The 11,894-nt window shown below is 37.7% G+C and overlaps 1 protein-coding gene across 1 annotated transcript; it reads right to left on the bottom strand.

Annotated features, from left to right (window-relative positions):
* Nucleotides 1-397: 397 nt before the first annotated feature.
* LOC131427842 (uncharacterized) lies at nucleotides 398-11,542 on the bottom strand. Its single transcript, XM_058591386.1, has 5 exons — nucleotides 11,504-11,542; nucleotides 10,597-11,439; nucleotides 956-1,153; nucleotides 761-892; nucleotides 398-698 (listed from the first exon to the last, which is right to left on the bottom strand). The coding sequence occupies exons 1-5, from the start codon at nucleotides 11,531-11,533 to the stop codon at nucleotides 501-503; spliced, it is 1,401 nt and encodes a 466-aa protein (XP_058447369.1). The 5' UTR covers nucleotides 11,534-11,542; the 3' UTR covers nucleotides 398-500.
* Between the last annotated feature and the right edge of the window lie 352 nt (nucleotides 11,543-11,894).

The raw sequence follows: 11,894 nt of genomic DNA, 5'->3' as shown, positions 1-11,894 counted from the left end.
CTAACTCGAAGTCGGTCGGTCGGTCGTAGACAGTCCAAATGGGATAATAAAACTGCGAACACTTGCCTGCCTGCACACAGTAGCACACCAAGCAGCAACTACCAAAAAAAAGCCATCAAAATCGGCAGCACCTCTTGGCAGCCCACCTAATAAATATTTAAATGAGCTTCCATCATTTGAGGTCTTGATTGATTTTCTAATTTTTCGATAATACCACCGGCCAACCTTTTTTTCGGGCCCAATCGAAGGATCGTGATCAGTAATTTCGGCATTTCGGACAGACACTGCGCTGAAAGTATTAAAGGACAGCACCCGTTTGAGGTTGGAGGGCTGGAAGGCTTTCGGACGAATAACTGTTTCTAGACTTTTTACTTTGTTCGGACGATGGCGGCACCAAATGAACCGACCCCCCATCCGCTCGAACCATTCCCCACCGCTGCTGGTCCGGCTTCGGTTTCGGCTACTGTCAGCCGCCGGGGGGAACGGAATATATTTGTTCATCAAGAAAGTATCTCCCCGTAATCCGCGGCGATGATCTTGCTACTGGAATGTGAGATGCGGACGTGCGGCAGCAGACGGCGCAACTCTTCGAAGGATGGAATTTTGGCCCGGGGGCTGACGAGAAAGCAGCAGTCCCAAAAGTACACGTAAAACACCTCCGGTGCTCGGTCGTAGATAATGTCCAGGATGAGTGAGCTCTGTTGATGGGATGCACCCGCAAATGTTCGGAATTTGAATGTTTTGATTTGTTAGCACTTACCGTCCGCACGCAGCGAAGAACAATCTCTCGAACCTTCATCTTTGGAAATTGCAGCAGAAGATTTTCGTCCAGATAAATATCGTACAGGAACAGTTTCACAATCGTTTGGAAGTGAGAGAAATATCGCTGGAGCTGAAAGTGATGACAATGTTCAGGAAATCACGTAAAATTTTCCATTTTGATTAAATCACATACATAAATTTTCTCGACCGGCTCTACACTAAACCGTCCTTCCCGGATAGTGTAGTTGGAAATTCGGATCACTTCGAGCGATGGCAAGTCATCTCCCAGTGGGGCTAGGTTCCATACGTAAGTGTGCAGCTTTGTTAAATTCTGAAAATTCCATGCGACCAACTCATCGTTCTTTTCGATACGAAGCAAAAGTTCCAATTTCTGAAATATATAATGTTTCTACAGATATATCGCAAATGCTGTGCGTGTTAAATAAAATTGATACTGTGAAAATCCGTAGGGATCTGTGCCGGAAATGTTTCCGTGCACGCAAAGATCGTTTGACGTAGGACTGCAAATACAAAATTCATAATTTAAAACCGTACAAATAGTGGTCAGATTTTGAACATCTTCAGCTCGATCAATTTTTAATCGATTTTCGAAATCATTACACCAATACTGTCTGGATGACTGACTTGCTGTATTCAATTCATCGGCCACTGCAGATCGTCAGCTGAAAGCTGAGTTCTCGAGAATCCGCTACCCCGATACTACATTACATAATGATATTATTCTAGTTTTAAGTTAGTCGTAATTAAGATTAGTAAATACCCCTGGCATCTTAGAGCTTAAGCAGTGTGCCTTAAAATTAAAAAAAATGCTGTCTGGAAACAATTCTACGCATTACCCAAGTAGCACACGTTATTACACTGCAATGATACTTATATGACACAAATTCATAGAACAAGTAGGAGACTTTGCAACATGCATTATAACTGCTATGTAACCTGAAAGGCGTAAGAGGCGGAGTTTGTGCGACTTACCAAGGGTTGCCAAACAACTTCTCAGTAACGAATATTTGATTTGATTCAGCGCCCACATCAGTCGCATTGAAACATAAAATATAAGCTTTTTCAAGTTACAATTTGTTGATGTTTTTCCCATTCAACATTTACGACTAAAAATTGGCTTCCGATAATCAGAGTTAAAATATAGAATTCAATCTTCTTCAAACTCACTATATCCACTCAAAATCTAAGTGCTATTCGATATTTATGGTGAAGTTGATCATTGTACTTATTGAAAACATGCGCGCCTTCGATATTTTGGGTTTCAGAACAATAATATTCATATTTTTATGCCCGTCATATTGAATTTACAGCAAAAGAGTCGAAATTTGTTCACATAGAACTTTTTTATGATTAATATTACACTGCCGTGACGAGTGTAGAAATATTTTCTCTGGTAGAGAAAATGTACTTCCCAGAACGAAACAAGTGTGCTTCGCACATGTTCCGATAAAAAATTTCGTATAATCGTAGATTTAACTATAGCCAACTATTTTGAAACTGAAATAATTTTCTACTTATTCTACTTATTGATTTAATATTATTGTCCGGGATAATGTACGGAAGCTTTCAACCGACACTGTAATTGTATTTCTTTGTTGCATCACAACAAATACGGTAACCGATAACCGAAATCTTTGTCTTGTAGTGTGTCACTTTTTCATTGTCGCATTTTGTTACGGTGACCAGTTGGCGACTAAAAACAGTTAATGCGAGTACGTCGTGAGAATTAGATTACGTTACGTTGGAACTTATTGTAACTTAGTATGATGAGATTTCAATTTGTAACATTGTTTTGACTCCATTGTCACCATCATAATACAACTTGTTTCGCCGTGTTTGGCATGCGACCATTATGCAGCATCTGTTTTATTTTATTTTTGTATGAACAAGTTACAGGTGCTACTTGGGTAAATCGATCAGATAAAACTATATATTTTATTTTTTTTACGGATCGCTTTCAGCTCATTAGTGCATCATCAGTATATGTTGAACTGCTAACGCCACCTAACGGTTCAACATAAACCGCTGAGCAGACGTAAAGTTAATGCTATTTACATATATACTTATCACACCAAAGTGCTATGTCTTTACTGACGTGCCGAAAGAAACGAAACTAAGTGACGACGTTCTGGCCGTCAACAGATAGTAGTAATTTAGGGGTTTCGCGTTCAGCTCATCAGTGCGTCAGCTAACGCCACCTGTTGAACCGTTAGGTGGCGTTAACAGTTCAACATAAACTGCTGACGCACTGATGAGCTGAAAGCGAAACGTAAAAAATGAAAATAGTTATGTGTACTTAGCACAAATCCAGTACCCACGTGGCACCAAACCCCTAAATAACTATATATTTTAAATAATTACTGGTACAAATTTAATTTAATTTAAAGCAATGCCTAATTTTCCCTGTTTGGCAAACAATGGCTTCTCCTAACGATTTCGAATACATAAGTTAACTTCACATTTTACATTGAATTGATGCTAGTATTCAAACAGTTCTCTTTTACACATCCGGTATTAGTTTTAAGTAATTTTTACTCCATGCAGGTTGTTAACGCAGTGGTGAAGGTTGTATAACACTTCAGCAAGGAAATGACTAAACCGATTTTAACAAACTACTGTTAGGACATTCATTAAATTCAAAGATCAAATGGCTGTGACATCTGGTTATAATGGTATAAGTGACGTAACCGACAAAACGCGTTATTTTTTTACCGTTCAATTTCCCCAGAGATGGCTGAACCAATTTTATCAGGCTTCGGCTCGTTTTAAAGCTACTATTGGGCCACTGATCAAGCTTGAAAATCAAATGACTGTCACTTTCGGTTCCGGTACTGAAATGGCATAAGTGACGTAATCGGTTCAAGCTTCTCAAAAATAATCAACGGATTCCGATAAACTTAGGCCTATTTAAAAGTTGAAATGATGTCTCTGATCAAGTTTAGGAAATTGCATGCATGACTTAACCGACAAAACGCAATGCACCAACAATTTCTCGACGATATCGAGTTCAAAAAAATGGAGCTTTCAAAGCTATAATTAGGTTATTTAATAAGCTCACAACACGTCCGTTCTACACACACACATTACTGACAAATACTTTGTAGGATTGTATTTATATATAGGACAATTATGCGTGGAATGACCAGATACTAATGGCTGAAAGTATAATCCCATAAATATAATTATTAGACTATTTCAATTGCAAGAGAAAGGCATTATTACACCACTAGGTAGATTAGGAAGGGTTTTGGAAATACAACATAGCCAGAAATAAGTAGACTGTCCCAGAAAGTATGGACGCAACCAAAAACCACTGCCATTTCGCAATGGTTCAGAATCTGTTATTTTTATGGCTGCGTCCTGTTGTTTACACTCTTCTCTAACCACTTGTGCAGTTGTTCATTCGTTTCCATTAGTTTGTTTCGAAATGCGTGGACTTTCAGCAGAACAACGGCAAAAAATTGTGTACAAATGCAAAAATGGAAGAAGTAAGTGAAAAAGCCGTGCGAAATGCAATCAGGAAGTTCGGTGAGGATAACACCTTTGAGGATAAACCGAAAACGGGTCGAAAAAAAGGTCCTGCTAACCCTCAGTTAGATAAACGTATACTGAAGGCGATCAAGCAAAAGAAGGAGGTTTCAGTTCGGGATGTGGCCAAAAGAGTGGGCACTTCGAAGTCAAATGTTCTTCGTGCTAAAGAACGTTTGAATCTTCGAACCTATAAGAAGCAGAAACAACCAAAACGTAGTCCGAAACAAGAAGCATCGATCAGGCCGGGGGTTCGAAAGCTGCACAATACGTATCTTGCTGGAAATTTGAACTGCATTATCATGAACGACGAAACCTACGTGAAACTCGATTACAAATCTTTGCCGGGACCACAATACTATACGATGCGAGAAGGGCAAGTGTTAAACCAGTCCGAGACATCGATTGAAGTCGAAAAATTTGGTAAGAAAGCTATGGTCTGGCAAGCAATTTGTAGCTGCGGTAAGATTTCGAAACCCTTCATCACCACTGCTTCAATGATCAGCGAAATATACATCAGGTAATGTTTACAAAAACGACTTCTACCCATGATTCGAAGCCACAAGGATCCTGTTGTCTTCTGGCAAGATCTTGCTTCTTGCCACTACTCGAAATTAACGGTAGAATGGTATACTATCAAAAATGCCACTTTCGCCCCAAAAGACATGAATCCACCAAATTGCCACAACTTCGACCAATTGAGGAGTTTTTCGCATTAACGAAGGCACATCTTAGGAAACATGCCTCGGCAGCCGAAACCATTCAACAGTTCGAAAAAGATTGGAAAAAGTGTCTTGTCACCAAGAAGTCTGTACGGAATTGAATGAGGAACGTTCGCAAGAAAGTGCGCCAGCTAGTCTACAATGGCTAAGTAGCAAATGATGAAAATAACATTCTGTTGTTGTAGTCTAATATTATCAGTATATCGAATAAAATTTGAATATCTAACACTTGTGAATTATTAACAGCAAAATCAAAGTGCGTCCATACTTTCTGGGACAGTCTTTATATGTAGAACGCAGAAAAAAACCTCTTCTTAATCCACCTAGTGATGTGATAATGGCTTTCTTCTGTCATTCAAACAGTCTCATCAAAACATATTCTTTTCAGTAGAATAATTTCAAACACTAATTTGGACTGACTTTTAACACAAAATGTGATGGTAGAGAAACGCGTTTCGTCGGTTACGTCACTCATACCGTTATATCTCCGGAAATGGAAATTACAGCCACTTGATTTTTGAGCTCGAGTCACAACCCAACAGTACGATCCTAAGCCTGTTGAAACCGGTTAACCGTCTCCGAAAAAAAGAACGGAGAGAAAACATTGAGTTCCGTCACGTCACGTCACTTATACCTTTATATCTGCGGAATCGGATTCGAAAGTAAATTGATCTTCAAACATGATTTAAAATTCAACAGTAGCTTTCAAACGAGTCTAAGTTTGTTAAAATCGGTGAAACCATCTTCTAGAAAATTATGCGGAGAGAAATAATACATTTTTTCTGTTATGTCTCTTATACCATTATAGTTCCGGAACCAGAAATGACAGCCAATTGCTCTTCGAACTTGATTCACCTTATTTTTGAGCTCGAGTCACAACCCAACAGTACGATCCTAAGCTTGTTGAAACCGGTTAACCGTCTCCGAAAAAAACGAACGGAGAGAAAACAATGAGTTCTGTCGGTTACGTCACTTATACCTTAATATCTGCGGAATAGGATTCGACAGTTAATTGATATTCAAACATAATTTACAATCCAACAGTAGCTTTCAAACGAGTCTTGATTTGTTAGAATCGGTGATACCATCTCCCAGAAAATTATGCGGAGAGAAAAAATGCGTTTCTTCGGTTACGTCACTTATACCATTATAGGTACGGAACCAGAAATGCCATCCAATTGATCTTCGAACTTAATTGACCTCCCAGGAGTAGGAGCCTATGTTCGCTCAAATCGGTTCAGTTAAATTACACGGATAGAAATATAGTTGAAAGATGCACACACAGACATTTACCAATCTCGTCAAGCTGAGTGGAATGGTATATAACACGATTGAAAGTCGGTAGCACCAGTAATTCTATTATCTTTCTATAAATAAAGGCTAAGACTGCTTCCTCAATACTATTCTGACATTTAATTTTAATGTTTTGACTAAAAACGATAGACTTTAGTAAGTTTGACATTGCAAAATTTGTTCAACACTTAGTGTTTTTTGTTAATGTAACAATAAATTTTCTAGTTATCCTTGAAAAAGGCCTACACCCAAGACCGAAACGTCGGACAGTGAATAACGCGACAACACACAACAGAACATCGTTCAAATGTTAGAAATTCACTCTAATTTACCACGAAATATGCCAAAATTTATCTGCTTTAAAATTAGACAAGGTCGAAAAAATGAGTGTCTAAAGCAAACGCATACCCTCTATAGAAATGCGTAGGCAACTGCTCAAACACATATAAAATAGTCTTCGGTGAAAACAAATTTCTTAGAAAATTGTTTTCGATTTGATATTTGCTTTTATTTTTTATTATAGAGGTTTCAACATTGGTGTCCTTCACCTCTTCGGGCTAGAAAAGATTTCTGACCCTATGTGCGGGTGGTTGGGAATCGAACCCAGGTGGGCAGCGTTAAATGCATCGTAAGTACCCATTACGCTGTACCCGTTCCCCGGATTTGATATTTAAATTATGCAGAAAAAATAACCAATTAATCTACAAGCTTCACGAATGAGAATTACGGGGCTTTTCGTTTGTCTACTTTTATCAATTTTTTCAAGCATCCTTAGTCACGTTTCTTGTCGCATAACAATAGTTGGCCATGAACTGTATCTGTAGCTGAAAACTCCGTGATTCAATTTATTCTCAATTTTACTGAGCTCAGGTGTGTTGGTAGGGCTCATGTAGTAGATATAGCATCTGAGAACATAACTTTAAAGTTTCAAAGATGAATTTCTAACAGTTCCGGAGATGTATTTGATCTCTCACGCGCCATGCCATTCCTTTGAAGCATCTAAACTTTGAAGCACGTCTCGAAATCGCCCGTTTACACAATAAAAATAAAACTTTTGAACCAATCGACACGAATCTTTCTCTATTTTATTAGATGTTAAACAGAAAAGTGTGCGAAACTTCAGAAGTTTGATTTAATATTTTATTTTCATTAAAAAAAAACTACACACTTCGAAAAAACCCTGTGAATCTTATAAAATGCGCATAAATGTAGCGTGATATTTCACCAGTGGTGGTAAATTGCGAACCGAACGCCGATGCTTCTGCAAATTTACTCAAAAATGTCACCGAGCGTAAGCATGCGACAGGTTCGAAAACTATTCCCTCGGTTAGTGCGAAGGTGTTCTGTGCTCGGTGTTCGGCGAAGCAATCGTTCCGTTCGATTGGCGAAACAATCCGATCGAACCGTTCGGTTGGCGGACCATCGGCGAGGACCGAGTAAACTGCGTTCGATACGATGGTTTGTTGATTTCAATTCTCGCATCCTGGTTTTGAAATTATCACTGCACACGTGATCAGCACACAAAAAATTGTTTTGTTCGATTAATAAATCGATCAATAGCAATTCAAATGGTATTATTTTGGACATTATCAGTGTGCGTAGGGTGGCTCGATATGGAAAATAGTAAGTTTTGGATCTTTTGCAAATTTTATGGTTTTGGTTATAGAATCTATAACAATAAGAATTGAATATTTTGGAACATTTCAGCAATCGTAGAGTGGCTCAATATGAAAAGGGATTTTTTATACTTGTTTAATAAACTGGTGAGTCAATAGCAAAGAAAATTGAGTAATTTCAGGTATTTTCGACGAGCGTATTTAATTTGATGTTCTATTGATTGTTGAATCAATAGCAGTTAAACTTGGATAATTTTAGACATTTTCAGAGAGCGTAGAGTGGCGAAGTTTGAAAATTTGGATTTTTTTACTAATTCGATGATTTATTAAATAGTAAAAAATCTTTGGAAATTATCTGCCACCGTAGGGTTTTTCTATTTGAAAAATTGTAAAATTTTTGACTAATACAAATTCGATGGTTTGTTAATTGTTGGATCAATAGCAGTGCAAATTGAATAATTCGGTGAGTGTAGGATGGCGCAATATGAAAACTTGTAAATATTTTGACTTTTGCTGATAAAATTAATTAATAATGAATTAATTAATTATTATTAATAGCTGTTCAAATAAGATGATTTTCATGATGATGATAAGAACATTTTCAGCAATCGTTGGGGGGTTTAATATAAGGGTTTTTGGTATTTTAATGTTCAATAGATGAGCGAATCAGTAGCAGGTAGAATTGGATGAATTTGGACGTTTCTAGCGAGCGAGCGACGTTTGTTAATTTTGGATATTCTCAGCGAGCGCTGGATGGCTTAATATAGAAATTGTAAATTTTAAACTATTTACAATTCCATGCCAGCGGTAAAGCGGGAACCGAGCACCAATGCTTTGTACATATTTGTTTAGAAATGTTTTCCTAGCAAAAATATGCAAAAGCTGTTCATTCGGTTTATGGTAAAATTCGCTTGCTATTCGGCGGAGCAATATGTACCAAACCATTCAGTTGACAGACCATCGGCGAAGGTGAATTGAGCTCTATTCGATGCATAGTTTTATTATTTATGGTTCGATGAAATGCCTACCTACAGCATCAAAACTAAATTCTATTTCAGTTAATTGAGCAAAGCAATAGCGCGTTAAAAATTACAATCAAAATCACAGGCACTTCGACGATTTGCATGTTTAAATCCGATGGTTTACCACCATTACTATTTATATATTAATCAATACAGCATCCGATTTGGAAAAATAGTTCACAATTTCTCATATAAAGCTGCCTTACCACCGAACAAAATGCTTAAAATTCTAATATTCCAATTGCTATCTATTAAACATTGAATTAGCAAAAGGTAAAGTATTCCCAAATTTTTATATTAAGCCATTCCACGCCCACAATATATGTATAAAATTATCTCGACATTTCATCCATTTCTAAGACAAAACGAATAACTTTGAAAATCCGTGTAAAAAACTCCGTAACTTGTTAAAAAAAAAACGCGCAAAAAATAAGACCTCAGTGAACTTGATTTGGCAACAATTCAACATGCGAGTAGCTTGGATTTACGCGATTCACGAATTTGCAACGACACCATTTCTCCAACTGAAAAGTGAATGCCAAGAAAAAACGGTAGGCATGATGCTACACACATCTATCTTCAAAATAAGGGTGTGTCTAGTAGTGTGAAGTAGACCAATTTTTGATCATAATACCCTTTAGTACAGTATCATCGGCGAACAGCCGAGCAAGCAATGAGCCAGTATTACTACCTGTAATAATTTTGCGTAATACGAACAATTTCCAGCACAAGATTTATGACGTTTTGACATAAAATCATCGTTAACTAGTATATTTATTTCTTGATCAATACACATCAGAAGACAAATAGGAAATATGTAGGTGAATAACATTGCGAAAAGGAAATAAAGTGATGTACCATCAATTCTTTTCTTTTGTTTGTCAGGTAAAGACATATGCAATTTAATTTCAAGAAGCAGTTATCAAGAATCAAACTTCTATAATCTAAATGTGAAAAAATCAAATCGATGTGAATGATAATACTAAACCTCATTTCACAAAAGATTTTGATATTTAAAATATTGACTTTGAAACATCGAAGTCATTATTTCACAATTCAACTGGAATACTGGAGTTCGAACAAACAAACAGGAATTACCTTAGCTGAACTTTGAATATCATTTCTAGCTATCGATGATTGAAAGGTTATATATCAATTGATCAATTATATCGATTGAAACTTCAAATGTAAAACGGTCTCGTCATTTGTAGGAAACAATCAAAAGTAGGAGATGACTTATGAAGAAATCTACGGAACGTGGAGAGAATGGTAAAAAATTTCGGTCTACGTGGTTCATGAAAAACCCCAAAGGTTTTTTGTCTGCATTCAATAGATGATTGAATGATAATATGTGCGTTCGAAAGATAACCCGCCAAACAAACGGACACACACTCACAGCCTAAGCTACCACCAAATTTAATGTAAATTTAATAAGTGCATAGAGTAAGTATAAGTTCATTAAGCCTTGTATCTGTCTTATATGTGTATATGGAGCAAACCTAAAACATAGAGGTAACTTGGCGCACACCGATACATTCATAAGCACACACCAATCTGGATTTAAAATCCAAATTTTGATCGATTTCTATGAAAATACACAAGATTTGCTCTATCGAACAGAAAGCCACCAACCTTCAATCCACGAAGCTGTCCAATCGCATTGCACGCTGCAACATCCAAATCCATTCCCAGTATGGACAGCGTTTCCAGCTGCTGACAGTTCTGCAACAGTGGCGCATATCCATGCCGGAAGTCGTTGTGCCGGAAACCGATGGCTAGGTTTTTCAAATTTTTCAACATTCGAACAAAATTTTCGCCAATATCACTAGAGCTAGAAAATCGATCCGGGAAAAAAGTATCCGATTTCAGTTTCAAAGTTCGAAGTTTGTTCAGATTTGGTAAATTGCAGCACTGTAGCAGGAGATCTAGCTTAATTGTTTCGACGAGTAGCTCTTCAAGCTGCGAGCCAACGGCTTCAATCAACCGAACTTCGTCCCGACAACTGACCACCAACCCTAGCCGGGTCAAACAACTCGGAAAGTGCCACGTTCGAATCTCCGACAGACAGCCAAACTCGAAACAACTAACGATTAAATAATTCAAATTTGGAAACCGCAGCTCGTCGCACGTTTCACCGAACAACTCCCGCAAGAGGTCACTTTGAACACTTTCTAATGACAGTTCTTCGATATGGCTTAAAACAGTTTCGAACAGCACTGTTCGGCGAAGTGTACTCAGAAAGTTTTTCCTTCGGGTCGATTTGGGACTAGAATCGTCATCACGGATACTGACACAGGGAAATTTATTCCACTCTTCACTTCCAGAATCAAACAGTTCCACATTTTGAGGGTGCACTTTTAACTGACGCCTCAGCAAATATTGTTTTCGCGTCAAAATTCGATACCAGTTGCGGCTAACTAAATGCAGTGGTTTTCGCTCCAAACCGGTAAACTTGTCAAATATACAGCACATCAACTGAAATTGTCAAAATTTATGTTAATCCAGCAAGGAACGTATTGATTTTTAGCAGTAAAATCACCTCAACCGGCAGACACTCAATTAGCGGCATTGCACTGAACTGAATCTTCAAACTGTGAAACATATGCCAACTATGATCATTGCCGGAACATCTGATCAAACATCTGCCTGCGTCGAAGTGAACAAGGCGCAACCGTAAATGACGGTTCGTATTCTTGAATTTTGCGAACATTTTTCTGTGTCGGAGGTGAACGTAATCTATGGAAAATAGAAGCGAATGAGAAATGGAGGGTAAGAATAGCAACAGAAACGAATACGGGAAGAAGCATAACGTGCTCGATGATGTTTTGTTTGCGCTTCTTGCGTTGTGGGTGTGTGTCTAAGGTTGCTTATGTTTTGATTTGGAATTTAAAGAAAAGAACAGAATCCTAACACAAAATATCAATGTTTGT

The sequence above is a fragment of the Malaya genurostris genome, chromosome 2 (assembly GCF_030247185.1).
Source record: "Malaya genurostris strain Urasoe2022 chromosome 2, Malgen_1.1, whole genome shotgun sequence".
Taxonomy (NCBI): domain Eukaryota; kingdom Metazoa; phylum Arthropoda; class Insecta; order Diptera; family Culicidae; genus Malaya; species Malaya genurostris.
The sequence above is the reverse complement of the archived record's forward strand: the minus strand, read 5'-3'. Positions and strand labels throughout refer to the sequence as shown.